General features: G+C 34.7%; 2 protein-coding genes across 6 annotated transcripts; one reads left to right on the top strand and one right to left on the bottom strand.

The window, feature by feature from the left end:
* Positions 1–896: 896 nt before the first annotated feature.
* On the bottom strand, positions 897–13,285 carry LOC131953237 (PRELI domain containing protein 3A). The gene is made up of 6 exons (XM_059316338.1): positions 13,163–13,285; positions 7,056–7,224; positions 6,224–6,310; positions 5,781–5,851; positions 4,722–4,824; positions 897–4,055 (listed from the first exon to the last, which is right to left on the bottom strand). The coding sequence occupies exons 1-6, from the start codon at positions 13,192–13,194 to the stop codon at positions 3,942–3,944; spliced, it is 576 nt and encodes a 191-aa protein (XP_059172321.1). The 5' UTR covers positions 13,195–13,285; the 3' UTR covers positions 897–3,941.
* Positions 13,239–24,552, top strand: LOC131953235 (UPF0489 protein C5orf22 homolog). Of its 5 annotated transcripts, none has more exons than XM_059316336.1 (9): positions 13,239–13,287; positions 16,114–16,206; positions 16,587–16,732; positions 17,141–17,290; positions 18,029–18,160; positions 18,967–19,198; positions 22,297–22,460; positions 22,590–22,796; positions 23,948–24,552. In XM_059316336.1, the coding sequence occupies exons 2-9, from the start codon at positions 16,147–16,149 to the stop codon at positions 24,060–24,062; spliced, it is 1,206 nt and encodes a 401-aa protein (XP_059172319.1). In that variant the 5' UTR covers positions 13,239–13,287; positions 16,114–16,146; the 3' UTR covers positions 24,063–24,552. The 5 variants fall into 5 exon arrangements, with proteins under 5 accessions (XP_059172319.1, XP_059172318.1, XP_059172317.1 ...); XM_059316335.1 differs by lacking the exon at positions 13,239–13,287 and adding an exon at positions 14,511–14,613; XM_059316334.1 differs by lacking the exon at positions 13,239–13,287 and adding an exon at positions 14,943–15,166 and having other exon boundaries at positions 16,117–16,206.
* The last annotated feature ends 360 nt before the right edge of the window (positions 24,553–24,912 follow it).

Below are 24,912 nucleotides of genomic sequence, written 5' to 3'. Positions count from 1 at the left end.
AGCTCGATAGGATTCTATATAAGGTTATTCTCTTCTCATTAACATAACAGGTACATAGTCATTTCTGGACGATGCAGTAAAAAACTAGCATGTATTACTTGTGTGCACCCCAACAGTAGAAAGTCAGGTTAGCGACTCTGGCTTTTATGACTTTGCATAGAGTTAAAAAAAAAATAATTAATTATCTACTACAGAACCGTTTGTGTTGCCTCGCTCACGTAGCGTGTTACTGCCTTACACACTACACGCTCATGCACTGGTGGTAATAATATCTCTTTCTAGCTGGGGCGTAGCCTCGTTCTCATGTGTGTTCTGGTTGGTTTCCTACACCTGTTGACCCACTTCTCCGCTCGTTGAGTAATAGTAATGCGGCACGTTAGCCTATATTATTATTATTTTTAAACCGTGATCGTTTGCAACAGTTAATTTTTCTAGGCCTGCGTCATGTATTTGCGATGTATTAATGTAGTGTGTATACCTTAGTGAGAGAATAGTTGAAAGAATACTTGTAGTTACATCTGAGCCTGCTACGTGGGGTTGGGGATACGCGGTTCAAAGAATGCACTCAGCACTGTGTACTAGATAGTGCACTACTTAAGCTTTAAATTAATTAACATATTATTATTGACATAAATATAACTGCTAGTAAATACTATGTATATTAAGAAACCTATAAAAATATATACATTACAAGCTAATCTAATTACTAATATATACATCTAGACCTAGGTTACTCTTTTAAGGGGTAAAATGTATTAAGAGTAAAAATAACGTTATAAGGGAGGTAATCCGATTAATTTTTTTTTGTTCTGAGCTCAGATTAACCCTAATTTTCTAACCACTTGTTTTCCATTCATGCAACCACCAATCATTCAAATAAACACAGAGACAGAGTGCACCATGCATTAAAACCAAGTTTTTATTCTGTTCAACACTTTTCAGCACTCGCAGTTAAAAAAAAAAAAAAAACTAAGAAAAAAATTGATCCCCAAGTACTTGTGATGTTAAAAATTGAGGAAGGAGGAGCATTGTATTACTCAGGCAGATCTAATATATAAAAAAACTGTTTCAACTAGCTAGATCTCACTTTATAAAAGTTTACAGTTGACAGTTGGGTAGTAACTAACTTAAAAAGAAAATTTAACTGACCAATTTAGGGTTTAACAATAAATCAAAAGCCATGTGATTAAATAAAAAAAATGGAACAAATTCAATCTATTGTGTGTTACATGATATAATGCAAATAATAATAGATAATATGATACATACTAAAAAAGGTATTAGTTATCTAGCAAAGAGTGTTCCCATGAGGCTAAAAGTTTAATAGTGTGCAACTACTAAGAAAACTAAACATAACAAATAACATCTTGGATTAAAGGCACATGGTATATTGTAATACAGAATTCAACATCGGCATCACACACAGGAAACAGTAATACAAAAACGCATACAGAAATTCTAGTAACAAGACATACTTAAAACACAAACATAGATCTTGCCTGCATGGTAACAGTGGACAAACACTTTTGAACATTAATTAAGACAGGCAAGAGAAAAAAAAACAACAAATGAATACGCCAACCTTAAACAAGCTAAACACTGACAATTTTTCAACCCTAGCTATAAAAGCAAACAGCACTAACATTATTACCATATTATATTGACAACTAAAAACAGGAACACAGATTTTAACCCTATTAAGACACACACAAAATTATAATCCTTTAGGACTAACAGAAATGCATCTTTACAAAGTAGATTTAAAACAAAAAATTTAACATTAATAAATGACAGGCTAAAACAGACTTATTTGATAGAATTTTAAAGTATATTAGTATACTTATAAATGAACAAGAGACCAAATTTACATTACAAAAGTTATTGTTATCAGAAGCTTATGGTAGACACACCCAGTGCAACAGGATTTCAAGTACTCTTGATTTACAATTCTGATGGTTAGAGATGTACAAAGATATTCCTAACCAAACCATAAATATTTTTTTAAAAATGCAATTTACTGGAATAACTACTACTTGGATCAATTTTTTAAAATGCAGACAAATAAAGCAATGGCCTAGAATTTAAAAAAAATAACTAGAGTAGGTCTCTCTTTTGATGCTTAGTAAAACAAATACAACCAAACCAATTATAGACAAAATACCAAGAATAGAGAAACTATAGAATGAAAGTCAAAACAGAAGAGAAAAAAATGTGTTGAACTTCCTTACAAAAAAGGACAATACTTTTTGTATTAGTTTTAGCTAAAAAAGACTGGTTGAAAAATAAGTTTGTAAAGATTTTAGAAGCTGTCTGTTATAGTGAGCGATAGTTTATATCTAATATGTTCAAGTTTAGTTGTACAACGTTATTGAAAATGGTTGCTGATTTACACAAGTAAATTTTTTAAAAATATTGGACAGCAGAATACGTGTACATGTTAGTAATAGATACTTGCGTATAAAACACCAAACATTTAAAAAAAAAACCTCTATGGAACCACATCATAAAAATATTCATCTGAATTTCAGGACGATGCTTACAGAGTAAAAAATAATAAGCAATTAAAAAAGCACATATTTCTTAAGTAGTTCTTTAATTACTTGTGTTAATTTAAATTACAAAAAAACAATGTCGCCCAACTAAAAAATACCATTACACCAGCTGGCTCTATAGATAATTTTAATTATAACAGTTCACACTGTTATAATTAACTGTTTTGCCGAAGCAAAATGTCATGGTCATTTAACAGACCAATCACAGTTTAGTTTGTCAACCCAACATCTGGGCTTGCATCTTTCACACACAGCGAAACCAAACCACTTAGACATACATTTTGTACAATATAATTATTAGGAAAATGATTTTCTAGAAAAATGTTTGTTGATTCTATAAATTTCTATTTAAGGAAAAAAAACCCATGAAAAAATTTATACATCATAGAAAAGAAAAATGTTTTTGAAAAACAAAAAAAAACAAATTATTTTAGGCAAACGGCAAATCCAAACAATAATTAGGTGGGATTTTAGTGATTTTTAAAAAAAAATGTCGTTACTTTAAGCATAGGAGTGAATAACCTTTGAAAAGAAAAATCAACTTTTTAATTTTTTTTATTGCTAAGAGAATTATTTTCGGAGATTCAATTAAAAGTGAAAGTCAATTTGAGAATGATACTTCAAATTCTAGAGTTTTATTTCCATTTTCTTAAAATCATCCCTACATTCCCTAGTTTTCTCTAACCATTATTCTTGTATATAAATAAAAATATATGTATTTTACAACCTTACAGGTTACCGACCCATGCTCTAGCTTCGGATGAGATTTAATGACTATAAACATATTGAAGTGTGGACCATAATGCACCTTCTAATTACATTGTGTAGCCAAATTATATATTATGGCATAGTGTTTTATATTACGGAACAACTTGATGAACAGCAAAAGTTTAATAGTTACTTGTTTGATATAAGAGTACTTAAAGATAAACTATCAATAAACAATTTATTTTAAAAATACTTTTTTTTAAATCTGAATTTCCAGTAGTTATTTTTTTCTTGACACATTTTCATGGCTTCCTCAATACTTTCTTATTCTTATAACTTCATTAAAAATGTTTTATAATACCAATTTCACGGAGAAAATGGATGAACAACAAAACACACTAATAATCACATTATTAAAATATGGAGGAATGAAGTGCTAACAAGACAGCAGACAAGAAGTATCATAAAAGACCATAATTCCAGATGTCTCATTTTAATGGTCATTTTAGCCATGTATTTTTTTAAAAACAGTTCTGTTTGTGTACGATAAAAATAGTTATCACATTGCGCATTTTGAACCAGGAAGTTTGCAAACAATGCTAAAACAGGAGCACCAATGATGGCAAGAGGCTCTCTTTAGGTTAACTAATTAATTTTAGCTTGGTCTAGGTTGGCTTGTCATCATAACGAAGCAGACTTGGGTAAAACGTTGTCCATGCATTTCTGAGCCTCTAATGAAAAATCTCTGGCCTCCTTCTTTATTTTATCAATCACATGCTCGATGGCTTGTCTCCCCTGTTAGATAAGAATTATTTGTTAAAACAATTTTTAAATATTGTTTTTATTTTGGTTCAAGCAATGGTTAAAATTAAACAATTTAGGCAATACAACATTTAAAGAAGAAGTTGTTCAATAAGAGTTAAACACAATCATAATTACAAATATAATGAAGTGATTATCTATTAAGTTTTGCAAGTCAAAACTTAAAAAATGTAACCACAAGCAGTGGCGTAGCGAGGTCGGGTGTAACCCGGTGCGGCACTAAATGGTGTCACCCCCCAGAGGCGTAGCGACCCTTCCCGGGGACAAACTTTCAATTTTCTATTTGCACCCCCTCCCCCCCCCAAACTTTCGATTTGCACCTCTTAAAAGACTTAACACTCGAATTAATCACTTAATTAAGTGGAATTATCATTTTTCTCTATATTTTTGCCTTGGTGTCACCCCCCCCCCCCAAATGGTCCGCATCCCCTCCCCCCCTCACTATGCGTCTGATCACAAGTCACCTTGCTGGCACATTAAACTTTCGATTCGCACCTCTTAAAAGACTTAACACTCGAATTAATCACTTAATTAAGTGGAATTATCATTTTTCTCTATATTTTTGCCTTGGTGTCACCCCCCCCCCCCAAATGGTCAGCACCCCCCGCCCCCCTCACTATGCCTCTGATCACAAGTCACCTTGCTGGCATTGTTTGACATGGCATCAGTGACCATCTGTTCTAGTCTGTTGCAGAGGGGGAGACCTGACACAGTTACTGTGGCTTCCTGTCTCAACAGCGTTCTGAAAAAGTCACAGAAACAATAACCATCAAGTAAATTGTACACAATACTTTACACTACAGAAAACAAACTTGTATCCTCTCAATTCAGTAATCTTTTGCAGTAGAGTGTACTACTGCTGCATAGTGTTTTGGATCCAGGAGCCAAAAAGGAGGTTGTTGAGTCCAACCAGCTCACATTAGGGAAAGTAAAGATGCATGGGAAATAAGACTGACAATACTATCTCAACATATGAAAAGCAGAATGGGAAAATAAAGATGAATGGGAAATAAGAATGACAACACTATCTCAACATATGAAAAGCAGAATGGGAAAATAAAGATGAATGGGAAATAAGAATGACAATACTATCTCAACATATGAAAAGCAGAATGGGAAAATAAAGATGAATGGGAAATAAGAATGACAACACTATCTCAACATATGAAAAGCAGAATGGGAAAATAAAGATGAATGGGAAATAAGAATGACAATACTATCTCAACATATGAAAAGCAGAATGGGAAAATAAAGATGAATGGGAAATAAGAATGACAACACTATCTCAACATATGAAAAGCAGAATGGGAAAATAAAGATGAATGGGAAATAAGAATGACAATACTATCTCAACATATGAAAAGCAGAATGGGAAAATAAAGATGAATGGGAAATAAGAATGACAACACTATCTCAACATATGAAAAGCAGAATGGGAAAATAAAGATGAATGGGAAATAAGAATGACAATACTATAAAAAACATAAATATGCAAACTCTACTACATCTGCCCAACTGACCACCAGGTCTGTAAGGTTAACTTCACATTATTTAAACCTTCTGAAAACATTTAATAGAAAAAACAAGCAAAAAAACAAAACCAAAGAAGAGTGAACTGTCAATAAAAAAACAAAAAATAAACCCCACACATAAACTGACATTTCTAGCAAACATTCCACAAAAACAATGTATACTGACTTGGTTGGGTCTGTAGGGTGCTGTGTGTAAATAAGCTCTTCATTAACTGTGAGAACATGGGCTAATGTTACCTGTATGAGAAAAAGGACAATACTTAAAGATATGGGGCCAGAATGGCTGTGGAATGTATAATACTGTCTCAATGTTACAAACACCTACATTTTGTATAAAAAAAAATATTCCACTAAAATGTTGTTGCAAGATTTTTGTGTTTAAAGACAGTAGAGTAGTAGAGTTGAAAAAGTGAATGATCAAAACAAATATCAGGGTTAACCATCAAGTTCATAATAAAAACTCTCAAGTACATTTTATATTCAGCGCAACTGTAACTATTGTTACATGTAAAGAAAAAAATATTTCAAAATAACAGTGGACAGATATTAGTTTACTACAAAATATACGAATCTCTTAAATTTAAGTCGTTTGTAGAATGGATTACTTACATTTTTGGTCCTGAGTGTGAAGGTTTTACTGTTTGGGTCTACTGTTGAATGTTCACTGGCAAAGCAAGTATCTTGCATTCCTATAAGCTAAAAAAAATAATTACATGTGGTTAGTTTATAAAATTGTACTGTCAATGTAAAATGTTTACTAACTGTAAGATCTTCTAAGATATTATAAATACAGATGTAATATTTATGGGACGGCATGGTCGATTGGTAAATATACAACTGATAACCAAATCTAGGCTAAAGTTAACAGAACGTGCTAGAGTGCACCCTGCTCTGATGGATACCTGGCTCACGTTAGAGACAATAAAGGTGGTTGGTAAGCACTGACCACACTATACTTTCACAAAAACAGGTGAACTATACTGACTTGCCCCGTAGACCATCAGGTTCAAAAGAAAGGGAACTGTACATTACTTTGAATGTATACTTTAAACGTAATCTTAAAATTATTATTTATGTTGTACACACAACACTAGAGCCAATTATTACCAAGGACATATATAAGAAACATTTGACCAGGCCTAAGCCCAGCTAGCTTTAAGTGTACTTCACCCCCAGCTTTGATGAGAGCTGGATTGACCCAAATAAAACCTGAATTACCAAGTAAAGATCTAAAAGATCTGTTTTTCAAACCCAGAACTCTTCAGTATGCATGAGATTCATAAGACCATTATTAAATAAAAAATAACTACATTTTAAAATAAGTTGACTCTGCAGCATTATAATTACATAGACTTGCATTTTATAATTATCAAAGAGTTTTCTTTCAACAATGAAATTAAACACATACAAAGTTCTATTTTTATACTTAAAAAAAACTTACCTTTGTGACCCATATTGGTATACCCCATGATGTTGACATAAGCCTGTGAGTTTTGAGCCTTCCTTCATTATCAACACTTCTGTCAAGAACATCTAGACCAACAACACTTGGGTTGTGAGGATTTGGATACTTCCTCCAAACAGCTGTAACAACAGTATCCCAGCTGTGGCTGTATAAAAAGGAAAGATGATTATAGTTTACCCAGAGATTTCAATTCAGTAAAATTAGTTCACAGCCACTAAAACTAAAATGAATTAGATTTACATAAAAATTGTAAGTCACTATAATATGCTGGTAAAATAAATAATAAAGCTAAAAGCCTAAACTAATAAATTCAAATAGACTACAATAATTTTTGGGCAACAAATTAAGCCACTGTAAAATTTAAATACACTTTCAAATTGGACAGTTCATGGGGCAGGTGAAGTAACCACCTTTTCTGTGACCTCAGCTTATAAAAGGATAGTGTGGTCAGCACTGTGCCCATCTGCCTTGACTTTCCTTTACCCGTGTCAAGTACCCATCAGAGCTGGGTGGACTCAGGTTCTACAGACTCAAGCCTGGGATCAGACTTTCAAGTTAGCAGTCATACACTCAATCATTCGACCAAGCTGTCCCCATTAGTAGTATAATTATAAGAAACTATTTCATTAGTTGGCCAAATTATAATGAATTATTTGTAGATGTCATAGTCAAATGATAGAGACCAAGAATAGGTTGTCCCCTGACCAAACAAGGTGATGTGATGCACTGAGAGAGGAGGCAAAAGCCTGGTAGAAACCCAAGTCTGGCAACTGGTAACATGCATGGGTGTGAGAAATGCTAGATTCTTAATTAACCCTGTTCCAGTTTGCCAGGCTAATGAGCAAATGTAAGCTTCAGGCGGCATTGGATAGAGAGAGAGAAAACTAATTATTAATTCAAAATATAGTAATATTAAATACAAGTTATAGTGGCTAATGACCTATTAACTGATTTATTATTTATTATCATCTAGATTAGAATAGTACTAGACCTTGTAGAGTAGGTAACTAGAACCAGAAATAAGCCAGCCTATAGTATATGCTTGTATTGAATTAAGTTCAGTAAAAAAGTCTCTTAAGTTGTCTTAAGTAGAATGTCGACTGGCTGTAGAGTGGTTTGAGATTGTTGTGTAGTTTGGTTTTGGTCGACAGAGGGGGTGGGGCAAAGGGGTCTGGCACTGTGATGAATGAAAACTTTGTAAATCTCATTTTTAGACTGCAAAAATTGCTGCTCTGTCAAACTATTTTGCAGAGAAATATTTTGTCCATGATATTTTTTGTCCTTGAAAAAATAAATTCTGTGATATTTTTGCTGAGATTATTAGCCCCAATAGTGAGATAATTGTTCATTGGATTGATCCCTAAAAAAATGTGTATATAAGTAGGCCCTATCTGGATTTTATTTAATTTTGATAGAGAAATAGGTTTTTTTTTGTAGGTACCTCATTAAAAATATGCTTTCAAGCCAGAGTGTGTAATGTCAGACAATATATTCTGAAAATGTGAGTATTAGTATTAGCTTGTTAGCAGTATCGTAATCTTGTCTAGTTTTATGGTTAGAAATTAGGGTTAGCATTGAGTTTAGCAAGTCATATGGAAAATAATCACTAACAATAGGCGCTAATCTATCGTTTTAGGTAAGTAAAACCCGCAGAGGCTAGTAGTTTGAAAAAAGGTGACTCATTATTATGGCTTTCATAAAAATATAGGCCTATTGTGATATATCTGTGTCAAATGTAATAGTAATAGACCATTGAATAATAAACCACAATCAATTTCTAAATATATCAATATAGGCCAGAAATTAACTTAAAACAGCAGTGTTTGAGAGCAAGACTTCCTATATCAACAGCAGCCATCTGTAAATTAGAGTTGTTTTCCCTAAATTTCAAACTATATTAATATAATTTTACAAAAAAAAAAAAAAACACTTTAAGATGGCTGCACAAGTAAATGAGCTTGGTTGCATATGTTGAAAACATCGCTAATTACTAAAATTTAGGGCCTAATGAGTCACCTTTCTTTCACACTTTTAGCCACAGCTGATTTCACATACCTAACCTAAAACGATAGATTACCCAGCTAAGCATTCATCATTCATTATCAATTTTTTTTTCTAGACTCTAATTCTAGTTTACTAACTTACTCTAGCTAGCTAGTTAGCTAGGGCCTAGCACTAGCTAGTAGATCTAGATCTAGTAGCATATTCATATGACATGATATAGGCTAGGCTACAGAAATAGAATCTAAATTATAGATTCTAGAACATGAATATGATTTAGATCTATGAATAGATCTAGAGGAGGATCTATATTTTAATTTGATCTAACGATGTCTCGATACTATTGATTACTTACTAACTAGATCTAGTAAATTCTAGTACTAACTTTAAGGATGCATCTATTCGGACCCGGGTCCTAATAGCCTCGGGCGCTATTGGGACCAGCCAATAGAATTGTTTAGATTTAGTATACAAAAGTTCTTTTAAGATGCAGAATATATCTTTTCTGTTGTGATTTTTTCCTTGTAGATCTAATTCTAAATGATATGTTGAGATCTTGCTTTAAATACCCGATATCATTTCTGACAAATGTTATGATGAGCAGGTGTCGTTAGGTCTATAATATAATTAATTAATTATGGCCTATGGTATGAGCTTCTATGGCCGAGCGCATGTTGAGCGCGCATGTTAAAATGTGTTTTATTTATTTTTTTCTTCTGTTAAACGTAATTTGATTTCATAGGTCTGTCCATCCAAATATATATATATATATATATATATATATATATATATATATATATATATATATATAATTGTATAAGATAGCTCATATAGGCTGCAGACTACAGATCCCGGGCCCGTTTTCTTGAACACGAATATCTCGCATGCGTTGTGGTACACTTTAATAGAAGCAAGATGTAACATTTGAACTCACAATGACCCTAAATCTGTTTTTCCCTCTTACTGGCTTGGGAGAGGGGTGGACAACGATGTCGACAAATCTCGACAAGCTCATAGCAATGGTTTTGCTATGACGTATGCTATACGCCTACACTGCGTACACTGTTCACATCTAAACCAAAGTGAACTCACAGTGACCCTGGCTACACCGTGTCGGTATTTTTCTTGCGCGGACCAGAAAACGCGAGCGGGCGATCAATGGAGCAACAATGTTTTTATAATTGGCGTGTTTAAAAACCTAAATCTAGAAAAAAAAAATCTATTTTGTAATAAAAAATAATTAAAAAAGACACAACTCAAAGGGAATTTAAACTTAGATAAATACACTTTACTTCACACAAAATAGAGAGCTTTGTAGGTTCCGATCCCGTAACTGATCGAGATTCTGGAGGTACTGCGTTCTCCACTCGACCACGACGTCTTACGATTATTAAAGTATTTAATGATTTTGTATATACCGCTAAATATATGTTAACGCTAGATAACCCGCATAACTAATTACAATAAAAGACAACAAAAGACGAGCAAATCCACAAGAAAAATCAAATAAACATAAAAGGTATAATTTTAATACAGGTTGTACAAGTGCTTAACGAACTTAATGCCGGGTCCCAATAGAGGCCGAGGCTATTAGGACCCAGGTCCCAATAGCGGCCAAGGCTATTGGGACCCGGGTCCAAATAGCCACTTCCTAACTTTAACTAGATGTCTAATACTAATACTAGGTTGTCTTATTACAATTTTTTAATTAAAATTTTCTGTCACTTATCATATATCATTACAAACCATATCACTTACTGGTTAATTTGAGACCAAATTTAATGGTCTAGCTTAATTAGGGGCCGAGAAAACAAACAAAAACAAAATGACCTATTAACATCTTAAAATGCGAAACTCTTTTTCGCCATCAAAAGATATCAAAAAGTTACGTTGGTTTGTGTTTTCCATTCGTAGCATGATGTCATAGCAATTACGACAACATTGGGTATTTTAGTTACCAAAAAAAACCAAAACATTTTGTTAGAAATAAAACTTTATATTCATTATGTTTATTAAGGAAATATCAGACATATTTATTATAAATTGTATGTACAATGTACAATTTAAGACATTAGGCATTCCATGATGAATTGAACAATCAATACCCATGAAGATGACAATAAAATTAATATCCAAAACTAAAAATAGATCTGACAGAAATCTAGATCTAGTCCTTCTAACTGTAACGACAATACAGTATTATTAGGTAAGATGATAAATGAACTTTTTTTTAACTTTCAAATTAAATACTCTTAGTATTCTCTTCTGTAGTAGCATTAGGTTAGGCGAAGTTTTCTTTTTTTTTTTTTTTTTTACCAGCTATGCGTAGTAAATCTACAGTCCTGTAAGCTTGCGTGAACTTAAAATGACCCTAAGTTGATTTACAATTTGCTTGGTTTATGAGGGGAGGGGTGGGATTGCCCACCGACGATCTCTAACAGCAATAGTTAATGCTGTGACGTATGTATGGTAGGCCTGCTGAACTCACGGTGAACCCTCGACCGTGTCAACATTTTTCTCCCGCAGACAAGAAAATGTAAGCAGTCGATCTCGCGAGCGATGCGAGCGACGATGTTTGGAAAATTTTGAATAATTATTTTTTAAAATATTATTTCGTTCAAAAAAAATTTTTTTGAAAAAGAAAGAAAATAAAACCGCTCGTGGCATTTCCCATGTGAAACAATAAAATAAAGCACAACTGATTTACGTCGGATTCGAACTCGGAGATTCTAGGTCACCTACCGCACCGTTCTGTTTACTCTGCCACACACCACGATGTATTGGAAAATAAAATATTAGACATTTTGTATCAAAAGATTTCTAAAACTAAAAGGAAATAATTACTACTTCATTTATTGATATCATTCTACGTATTAAACTGAGTAACTGCGTAAATTTTACACACAATTCCTATATTTTTAACTAACACAACAGCATTAACGAGGTTGACCAAGTCTAAAAATAAAAAAAAATTGCCAGTAGGCCTAATTAGATCTAGCACAAAAAGGCTCGGAATGAGCATTGTTTAAAATACAATACTAAGGCCTAATTAAAAACTACATATAATTTCATATAAATTATACAGTCGGGTAGGCCACGAAATATTAATATTAACAAGGTTAATGACCGGTCACGAATTATGTTCAATGAAACTAACAGTGCAGTCGGCCTACTTGGCTTGCAGTGAAGAAAAAAAAATCAATATACTTATAAAATTACTAATACTTTAATACAATAATAATGCCCACAATTTCTGCACATGCTAAAACTGAATTATAATTAAAATACTAGACTTAACAGTGCATTCCGCAAAAAACAAAAATTAGTTGTTTCTATCTGACAACTAGCGTAACAATGGCGTAACGTTGCTAAAAATAGCAGCGGCATGGTATTTCTATGGGGAATTGGATTTTGGCAGAAGGGAAGCAGCATCATTGTAATTAATCATGGTAAATATCTCAAATATATATTTATCTAGGAGCTGTCGAGCGCTGATGCCCGGAGGTCGGTCGTTTTTCGTTGCAGTTCAGTTCCTAATGAGAGTGCTCCATAAGAAATGCTTGTATTAATTATTACTACATATCTCGCAAATGTTTCTGGCATTTAAGCCATAGTATCCATTTCCTTAGCATTTCGCATTAAAATAGTGATGAGATATTGCTAGATTAGCAGTTTTTTCATTTTTTGTATATAGGACCCCCCAAAAACACTTAAAATGCGAAAACTAAAAGAGCATGACGTTTCAGGGTCAGGTTCTGACTTCCGGTTTTGGTAAGGAGATCGACTACTAATACTAATACTCAGTTAGTAGTTAGTGGTAGAGTTTATACTAGGATCTAATCGATAGTCTTTATCTATCAAGTCAATACTAGACTAAACTCTATCTAGATCTAGAAATCTAGATCTAGATTCTAGATCTATGATGGATGAGCCACTGAAAATTCCAAATTTTTAATTTTTGGCCTTTGGAACTGACCGTGAACTGTGAAAATAAATCTCTCTTAATAACAAAATTTGTCTAGAAATATTGAAAACCTTCAAACATAATATAGACTAACAACGTTTAAAAATAATCTACTTACTTAAATGTGTGTTCAGAGTTCCAAATACGCATTTTGAGTTTTTAATTTTGTAAAGAATTTGGTCGAATAAAATCGCGTACACAAACAGGTTGACAGGACAATGCCGGAAGGAAAGGAGGTTGAAGGTGATTCTGAGAAGAAGAATGGTAGTTGCAAATAATTATAGTCCACAATCTAAATTTGTTAGTTAGGCATCATTAACAGAGTTTCTTCCAGGCATCTCTTCGGGGGGGCGAAGCCCCCCCGAAAATTTTTTACCGCCCCCCCGAACGAAATGAAATTTATATAATTTATATAGAAAATATATACTTTTAACAGTGTCCGCCCCCCCGAAGAAAGTTTACCGCCCCCCCGAAGATTTCAAGTGCCCCCCCGGAGAAAAATGTCTGGAAGAAACACTGATCATTAATCTCATCGATTAGTTAACCCCCCCCCCCCCCCCCAAAGAAAGTCTACCGCCTCCCCCCCCCCCCGAATGAAATGGAAGTTACTTAGAAAACATACTTTTACCAGCTAAATATCTAGCTAAAGTAGTAATAAAGTAAGTACCACACTAGAATATAAATTTAAATAGTAAAGTAGATCTAAACGTAGAACTAGAATCCAGAGGCGTAGCGAGGGAGGAGGGGGGGGCGGAGGTACATATGTACCCGGTCGGGCAACGTCCTTAAGGGGCGCCAAACTGGGGTTGGAAAAACAAATTGAAAGTTTGAGGGGGGGGGGTGCTCATTGAAAGTTTGAGGGGGGGGGGTACAATTGAAAATTGAAAGGTTTTCCCCGATGGGGGGGGGGTGCGAATTGAAAGTTTGTCGCAGGCGCTGGGAAGGGTCGCCACGCCTCTGCTAGAATAATACAAGATCTACAAGAGGCTTCCTAGTTTTCACTACTTTTTACCCTATCGTATACGAAGTTTATAGACCTATAGGGAGTAGATCTATTGTAATCGTGCAAAAAATCGTAATCGAGACTCTCGCAAATCTCGAAGTTTTAAATTAAACCTCTCTGAGTCGAAAAAACTTAGTTTTTCAATTTTTGTCTGTGCGTCTGTGAACACTATAACTTTAGTGCTGTTTCAATTATTTTGACAAAATCTCATATGTAGGTATTATATCAAATTTGTAGTTTCATGTAATCTTATGAACGATTTCCGATAACCGGAAGTGGTACTTATTCAACTTCCGAGAAGTAATTCATTGTCTGCGCATGCTTCTTTCAAATTTTGAACGATTTCCGATAGGCGGAAGTCTATTTCCGTGTGAATACTATTACTTGAGCACTGTTCCAGATAGTTAGACGGAATTTCGTATATAAGGATATACTTGGATTAATTTAAGTTTCTTTTAGGGCCCTCCGTTAACCGGAAGTGGTAGACGAAATTGTAAACATAGGTATAATAAAAAGATCTTATTCTGTCGAAATTTGAGTGATTTTCGGTTAATTATGAATTTTAAGTATGAATTTTGCGCTATTTCAGATTTCTGAAGAAAATATTACTTCTACCAGATTGATTTCTTCAAAAACATTGCACGTATGTCTAAACTCGATGACAATCAAATAATACATTTAATTTGGCTGAATTAGAATCAAGATGCTAAATTAATTTTTAAAAAAATTGACCAGTTTCCTTTATAAAACTCATTTTCAGCTCTAATATAATCAACGCACTTTGTTTACGTTCATTGGGTTAGGTGCGCAATTTTTAATTTTTTTTTAAAAATATGCGATTCTTTTTTTAGTCAAATAAAATAACAAAAAAAAAAAAAAAAAAAAAAAAAAAAAAACGAAATTAGGTAGCACACAAGAAAGTGTAGGGGAGGTCACTCCCGCTTTATTTAATGTTGATCTGAGTCCTTAGATCCTAGAATCCAGACTTGAATCTAGATTTTTTCTAGATCTAGATCTAGATCTCGACTCCTAGAGAGATATTTTCAACATTTTAAAGATAGATCTAGATCTAGATTATTCTAGATCTAGGCTACTTCGTAGGACTGCGCAGATTTAAAAGTAGGTCATGATTTCTGCTGATGTTATGACACTGTCACTGTCTGTCACACTGTCTGTTGTGACACCATGCATGAGAACCATCATCATTATTCATTCATCATTACCATGACGTAAACCTGCTATAACTGAAGAGAAAATAAAACAATGCTACATCCAACTGTATTAATAATTCAATAGCCTACTACTAGATCTAGAGTCTATAGATAAACATCGTTACTGTTAACTGTACAGTGTACACACACTCTATAACTATAACTATAAAGGACAATAAAAATAAAGGTCTATAAAGTGTATAAAGCTATTATTCTAAGGGTGGCACCAACTGCAAAATTTACAGAGGAAAGAAAGTTTAGTAGTTTAGTTGAATATTTTCAGTTACGGATAATTAAAGTCAATCAATGACCATGGTGGGGGGGGGGGGGGGTGGTGTGTGACCATATCTAATAATTTGCTAAAGTATAGGATATATATATATATATATATATATATATATATATATATATATATATATATATATATATATATATATATATATATATATATATATATATATTATATATATAGTATTATATAGGCCTATATATATATATATAATATATAGGCTATAGGGCCTATATATATATATATATATATATATATATATATATATATATAGGCTATATATATATATATATATATATATATAGGCATATATATATATATATATATATATATATATATATATATATATATATATATATATATATATATATATATATATATATATATATATATATATATATATATATATATATATATATATATATATATATATATATATATATATATATATATATATATATATATATATATATATATATATATTAAATATGCATTTATAGGGTTATATATATAAAATATGTATATAATTTCATTAAACATAAATATTCTTTTTTTTGTGCCATCAGCAGTAATAGATCTTAGAAAACTACAGAAGGGACATGTCAAAACTGAAAAAGAACAAAACACTGCCAGTTCACATTGTTGAACAACATAATGATGTAAGTCTTTCAGTTTTAAAAAAACTGTGTATTTTAAAATTTCTTTTTAACTCTTTGGTCAGTCGGCTGTCAAAATAAAATTCATGTAGGCCTACGAATCAAATGTTTAACTACAATACAAAGAAGTATACATCTTTCATTAAATCTGTTCACAACATCTCAAATTTTGATTGTGTGAAATCTTAAAACTATTTTAGTTAAATTACATGTGACTTTTTGTATTTTATGAACATTTTCAATATTGGATAAAAAAATAATTAGAATTTAAAATTTTCCATTTGAATTAAAAAAAATAGCATTTAAAATTTTCCATTTGAATAAAAAAAAAACTAGCATTTAAAATTTTAATGTTGAATATTGTTTCTCATTTTTGTTTTCAGGTGGTGCCATTTATTCATCGTGCCATTGCTTCTAAATTGCTACAATTCACTGAAATACCCATAATTCACCTGGACTCTCACCCTGATCTGTTGATACCAATCAACATGCAAGCTGATCTTGTTTTTCAACCTCAGTCATTATTCCAGTATGTGTTCTAAACATGTTATTTATTCTGTTTACATTATTTATTATTATACTTTGAAATAACTTAAAGAATTAAATAGGAAAACAAAAGATACAGATACTTTTCAAATAACTTTTGCTATGGAATACGTTGAGTCAAAATATTAGATATGTATTCTACTTTACACTAAGATCTGTTTAAATTTTACATAATACATCACCTAGAGATTTATTATTGAGAATGTTTTGAAATCATTAATTTTATTTTTTTATTTTTAAACTTTGAAATTGAAATACTGAGCTATTTAAGGTTTTTGCAGCATTCACTAGAAATATATTGCTAAGGGCACCATTTTACAAAGTATCGTATGTTGCATTTATCAGATGAGCTATTAATTAAATAACTTTTTTTTTCTATTTTTGTGTACAGGTCAATCAGCATAGAAAACTGGCTCCTCCCACTAGCTTATGCAAAACACATCAGTCACATAGTATGGGTGAAACCACCCTGGGCCAATCAGATCCAAGCATCAGAACAAGAGTTTACCATTGGAAAATCTGTGCAATCAGGAAAAATTAGGTAGAGTATTTTGGTTGAAATAGGTAATTATCTTAGTCAAATGTAAGAGGAGTGAAACTACTATAGCCAATTCTGTGCAAAATATTTAATGAGTTATTGCCCTTAAAATTATCTAGTTCCCTCCTAACAAAATCAAGCACAGCAATACTACATTAAAATAAAATCTCAACAGGAACAGGTATGCATTAATGACACCCAGGGGAACAATTTATAGCAATGAATACAAGGTTTTTTTCTTCAATAGAAACAGCATGTGTAAACTATCTTGTAAATGGATTTAATTCACACATTGAATAAACATGATTACTAAAGGCGTATAATTATGCAATGATTTTCTATTTCTAATACCTTCCAGAATTTGATTTGATAACTTTATGTTAACAATAATAATTGCACCCATCTTATCAACCCGGACTCTTCCATTAATCACATATTGCATTTATTGATTTGTTAAAAAAATGTACAGTGGTCAATTTGTATTGAAACTAACTTTAATTAAAATGTATAGCAATTGCTAAGGTAATAAACTACTTGTTGGTTAACCAAATCCACATAAATAGTGCCCTCGAACCTTAAACCTAACACCCTAAACAGCTTAAGGTATAATTAGCATTGGTTGAACCTATACAAGTATGTTTGTCCAGCATATCATTTCTAGATCTCTAACTTTACATTATAATGATTGGAACTAAAATTTACTGAAAACATAAATCACAATAATTTTTATTTATCTGCCAGGTTGTCTTGTAAAGAAAATTATTTTTTGACGGATGGATTGTTCTCCACAGTCGAAGGTTTGACAGACACGAGCAAGGTCAAGCTGACAGTGGTTGAACTGGTGCCAAAAAACTGGCAGGAATTGCCTTCAAGGTGTGTTAAGTCAACCTGCGACTCCATTGTAGTATTTGGCTAGCTTATTTTAATTTCTTTTGTTTTGGAAAGATGTACTCACCTATACCACATTGCTCATTAGCCTGAGTCATTATTTTTCCTAATGTGAATTAACTTGAAAAACTTAGTATATTTTGCAGTATATTCGTTATATAGATTAATAGCTTATGATGTAGACGATTGTCCCAGAATATCAAACAACATATACATTTACATTTTGATCCTTAACTCAAATCCTCCAATAATGACAATTGTGAAATAGGTGTGAAGATATGTTTATGCTAGATTTTAACTCTAAGTAAAGGATAACAAAGTATTTTATCTTGAATGACCATACCATTACAAATATACTTACATCAGTCATCCCTTAAACCTTATTGGAGTCTTTGGGGCATCACAATTGATTTTCTCACCATTTTCTACCATCTGTCGGTCCTCTATGCTCTGAGTAGTTCTGAAATGGGAAGCCTAGTCTGGGCTTAAGGTCCTTAATCCAATGACCTCTTTACTTTCCCCCTTTTCTCAACCCCTGTCACAGTGCCCTGCATTATTGCTTTGGTTAGGCTGTTGGTTCATGTGACATGCCCAAACCATCTCTATTCTTGTTTTGGCTGTGCTTAGTAGACTCAAAGGAACCAATTGGAGACGTGCTTAGTTGTAGGTACAATTGTGGAAAGGGGAGGCAATTCAGTTGTTCTGATTTGCCATTTTTCATAGTTGTTCACAGTATTACTAATATTACTATGTGTTTGATTACCATAGAATTTTTTTTTATTCTGTTGAAGCTGTGCTGCCTCTACTAGCTCAAGCAGTGACAGCCATTCAGGGATATTTAGATCGTACAAAGAGTGGACTCATCACCTACAAGATGCTGTTCAGAGCAAACCTTACATCCTTGACATTGACCTAGATTTTTTCTCCACCGCCAACCCATTTAAGAACTGGTTAGGGCCAGAAGAGGAGGAGGTTGTCAGAAGACTGTACCACTGTCCTTCACCCTCAGATCTGAGTGATGAGGTACGGGGTCGTTTCTATTTGTGTGTAGCAACTAGGTCTAGGACCCCAATTCCCCCTCAGGTAGTAAACCCCCCATCCCCCCCACTCCACAATTAAAATAATGTCTAGATTGTTTGGTTGATGTTAATCAACAGGGAGTTTATGTCCTACACCTCAATTTCAGAAAGCTACAGTATTTCTCCTGTACACATTCTACCTTTAAACCACACCTTCACCCAGTACAGTTGAACACTAAACCACACTATCACCCAGTACAGTCTACCACTAAACCACACCTTCACCCAGTACAGTCTACCACTAAACCACACCATCACCCAGTCTACCTTTAAACCACACCTTCACCCAGTACAGTCAACCACTAAACCACACCATCACCCAGTACAGTCTACCACTAAACCACACTATCACCCAGTCTACCACTAAACCACACTATCACCCAGTACAGTCTACCACTAAACCACACCATCACCCAGTCTACCACTAAACCACACCATCCCCCAGTACAGTCTACCACTAAACCACACAAGCACCCAGTACAGTCTACCACTAAACCACACCATCCCCCAGTACAGTCTACCACTAAACCACACCATCCCCCAGTACAGTCTACCACTAAACCACACCATCCTCCAGTACAGTCTACCACTAAACCACACCATCCCCCAGTACAGTCTACCACTAAACCACACCATCACCCAGTCTACCACTAAACCACACCATCCCCCAGTACAGTCTACCACTAAACCACACAAGCACCCAGTACAGTCTACCACTAAACCACACCATCACCCATTCAACCACTAAACCACACAAGCACCCAGTACAGTCTACCACTAAACCACACCATCCCCCAGTACAGTCTACCACTAAACCACACAAGCACCCAGTACAGTCTACCACTAAACCACACCATCACCCATTCAACCACTAAACCACACAAGCACCCAGTACAGTCTACCACTAAACCACACAAGCACCCAGTACAGTCTACCACTAAACCACACCATCACCCATTCAACCACTAAACCACACAAGCACCCAGTACAGTCTACCACTAAACCACACCATCCCCCAGTCTACCACTAAACCACACCATCACACAGTACAGTCTACCACTAAACCACACTATCACCCAGTACAGTCTACCACTAAACCACACCATCCCCCAGTACAGTCTACCACTAAACCACACCATCCCCCAGTACAGTCTACCACTAAACCCCACCATCCCCCAGTACAGTCTACTACTAAACCACACCATCCCCCAGTATAGACTACCACTAAACCACACCATCCCCCAGTACAGTCTACCACTAAACCACACCATCCCCCAGTACAGTCTACCACTAAACCACACCATCCCCCAGTACAGTCTACCACTAAACCAAACCATCACCCAGTCTACCACTAAACCACACCATCCCCCAGTACAGTCTACCACTAAACCACACCATCACCCAGTACAGTCTACCACTAAACCACACCATCACCCAGTCTACCACTAAACCACACCATCCCCCAGTACAGTCTACGACTAAACCACACCATCCCCCAGTACAGTCTACCACTAAACCACACCATCCCTCAGTACAGTCTACCACTAAACCACACCATCACCCAGTACAGTCTACCACTAAACCACACCATCCCCCAGTACAGTCTACCACTAAACCACACAAGCACCCAGTACAGTCTACCACTAAACCACACCATCCCCCAGTACAGTCTACCACTAAACCACACCATCCCCCAGTACAGTCTACCACTAAACCACACCATCCCCCAGTACAGTCTACCACTAAACCACACCATCCCCCAGTACAGTCTACCACTAAACCACACCATCCCCCAGTACAGTCTACCACTAAACCACACCATCCCCCAGTACAGTCTACCACTAAACCACACCATCCCCCAGTACAGTCTACCACTAAACCACACCATCACACAGTCTACCACTAAACCACACCATCACCCAGTCTACCACTAAACCACACAAGCACCCAGTACAGTCTACCACTAAACCACACCATCCCCCAGTAAAGTCTACCACTAAACCACACCATCCCCCAGTAAAGTCTACCACTAAACCACACCATCACCCATTCAACCACTTAACCACACAAGCACCCAGTACAGTCTACCACTAAACCACACAAGCACCCAGTACAGTCTACCACTAAACCACACCATCACCCATTCAACCACTAAACCACACAAGCACCCAGTACAGTCTACCACTAAACCACACAAGCACCCAGTACAGTCTACCACTAAACCATACAAGCACCCAGTACAGTCTACCACTAAACCACACAAGCACCCAGTACAGTCTACCACTAAACCACACCATCACCCATTCAACCACTAAACCACACAAGCACCCAGTACAGTCTACCACTAAACCACACAAGCACCCAGTACAGTCTACCACTAAACCACACCATCACCCATTCAACCACTAAACCACACAAGCACCCAGTAGTCTACCACTAAACCACACAAGCACCCAGTACAGTCTACCACTAAACCACACCATCACCCATTCAACCACTAAACCACACAAGCACCCAGTACAGTCTACCACTAAACCACACAAGCACCCAGTACAGTCTACCACTAAACCACACCATCACCCATTCAACCACTAAACCACACAAGCACCCAGTACAGTCTACCACTAAACCACACTTTCTCCCAGTACAGTCGAACTCTAAACCATACCATCACCCAGTCTACCACTAAACTACACCATCACAACCTACCACTAAACTACACCATCACAGTCTACCACTAAACTACACCATCACAGTCTACCATTAAACCACACCTTCCCCCAGTACAGTCGAACACTAAACCATACCATCACCCAGTCTACCACTAAACTACACCATCACAGTCTACCACTAAACTACACCATCACAGTCTACCATTAAACCACACCTTCCCCCAGTACAGTCGAACATTAAACCATACCATCTTCCAGTCTACCATTAAACCACATATTTCCCCAGGACACAGTCTCCATTAAAAAGCTATTCATTTTTGTAAAAAAATATTTCTAAATGTTATTGTAACACTGCCTAATTTTTTTCTAGAGTATCATTGCCTTCACCAGAAGGAGAGAAAAACAATTAGATGAGCTTGAACACATCTTTACATCCTTACATGAGGAATACAGCAGAGAGGAATTATTGGACCTAACTCTACCAGATTTACTTGCATTGAAATATGTAAATGACATTAGTTTAGAAAATAAATTGTAAGTTTACATACAAGCAATAATGTTTTTTTTATATTAAAATATTTTTTACTAAAATGATATTTTGTTTTTCTTGTACCTAGAAGGAAATTAATTTTTATAAAATGTTTTTTTTTCCTGTGTGTACAGAACAGAAGACCTGTTGGGTTTAGTGAAAAAGGTCTCAGCTGACCCAAGGGAAATAACTCCACTACAGTTACATGACTTTGGCTGCACCTTGGATGACACTGAGCTTCCTCACCACATTAGCTCCCCTGAGCAAGTGGCTGCTCTCCAGTCAGCATTTAAGGATGTCTTGGAACAACTCCCCAAACCTGCCATCATTACTATAGCCAGGTACACAGGATTTATTATATTTCTACTATTGCTGAGACATTTTTTAAATGTTGTTTAAAACAAAAAGAGAATAAAACTCATTCAGATGTGACAGCCCATAAAAGCAGCTGAGGTGAGTTTCCGTGACCACAGCAAACGAGGGTCAGTTCTATGCCACCTTATTAAATTTCAGGTGTCCTTCAAAATGGATTCAGATATGTCATAGAAACTCATGCCTGACTAGACCTTAAAACCATCAAGCTTAAAAATGTGTACACAACCCCACAACCATGAGTTGATGTAGTTACCTGATGTTAGGACTTCAGCATGTGAAGAGACTGTTTTGTTAGTCATCTTTCATAATTGCCTTTATGGTGAACTAAGTGTTAAAGAGCTGCTGAGAAAATTTTACACCATTGCTTTAAACTCTTATCATTTAAATAACAATGGCTTTCATAAACATTGTTTTAGGTCTAGCTTAGATGACTTGGGTACCAAAATTGTCCATCTTGTATATAAGACTGTCACAAAGTTTTTCATTATTTCAGATCAAGCTTAGATGACTTGGGCCCCAAAATTTTCCATCTTGTATATAAGACTATATCACAAAGTTTTTCATCATTTCAGATCAAGCTTAGATGACTTGGGCCCCAAAATTTTCCATCTTGTATATAAGACTATATCACAAAGTTTTTCCTCATTTCAGATCAAGCTTAGATGACTTGGGCCGCAAAATTTTCCATCTTGTATATAAGCCTGTCACAAAGTTTTTCCTCATTTCAGATCAAGCTTAGATGACTTGGGCCGCAAAATTTTCCATCTTGTATATAAGACTATATCACAAAGTTTTTCATCATTTCAGATCAAGCTTAGATGACTTGACCCCCAAAATTTTCCATCTTGTATATAAGACTGTCACAAAGTTTTTATAATTTCAGATCAAGCTTAGATGACTTGACCCCCAAAATTTTCCATCTTGTATATAAGACTGTCACAAAGTTTTTATAATTTCAGATCAAGCTTAGATGACTTGACCCCCAAAATTGTCCATCTTGTATATAAGACTATATCACAAAGTTTTTCATCATTTCAGATCCAGCTTAGATGACTTGGGCCCCAAAATTTTCCATCTTGTATATAAGACTATATCACAAAGTTTTTCATCATTTCAGATCCAGCTTAGATGACTATTGCCCCCGAAAGGTTGTGGACACATATCAAAAGGATGTCATTAAAATAATAGAGGATGTGTATGGCCAGATAAATGTGACACAGGACTATGACTAGATGGATTTATTTTAACAAGTCATTTTTAACAATAACAATACTATTTTACTGTTAACATTAAACATTTTCATTTGAATGTATTGGTTGCAATCGTGTGAATGTTGAATGGGATTGAATGGTTGCAATCTTGTTAATGTTGAATAGGATTGAATGGTTGCAATATTGTAAATGTTGAATGGGATTGAATGGTTGCAATCTTGTTAATGTTGAATAGAATTGAATTGTTGCAATCTTGTTAATGTTGAATAGGATTGAAATGTTGACAAAGGGAATGTGGAATGTGACTGAGAATATTGGTATAGTGAATGTTTGAGATATGCAAAAGTGAAGTTGAAATGTGGATATAGTAAATGTTGAATTAGGTTAAAATGTAAACAAAGGGAATCTTCAATATGAATGAACGTTGACTTACAAAAGAAAACTTAAAATGCTGTTTTTAAAAAGTATATCATAAATCTACTAAAACTTCATTTAGCCAAATAAATGAAAGTGGAAGCTATTAAATAATGTGTAATCTTAGTTCATTACAGCTTTGTCTAGTTAAGCACCAGTGTTATCATGTTGTTGTGCCCAGGTAGTGTACACATCCATTGGTTTGCCTGACACAAGACTTTTAAATGTTTCGAGTTAGCTTAGTAAAATAAAACATCAGAGCAAGAGGGGTCGGCGTGGTCGAGTCGATAAAAGCTCATGAGGCTCGTTAGCTGGGAACAGCCTCTCTTCTAGGAGAGACAAATCCAAAATCAAACAACTGCTGACTTGTAGTTTGTTCTTGGTTGGACAAAGGCTATGGAAGCAAATCCAAAAAGAAAAGCAGGCTGAAATCGGAGTCAATGGCGCATTACCAGTT

This window comes from Physella acuta, unplaced genomic scaffold (genome assembly GCF_028476545.2).
Source record: "Physella acuta isolate Inbredline_101_S28 unplaced genomic scaffold, ASM2847654v3 ptg000914l, whole genome shotgun sequence".
Classification (NCBI taxonomy): Eukaryota; Metazoa; Mollusca; class Gastropoda; family Physidae; genus Physella; species Physella acuta.
Note: the sequence above shows the minus strand (reverse complement) of the source record. Positions and strands in the feature narration are given on the sequence as shown.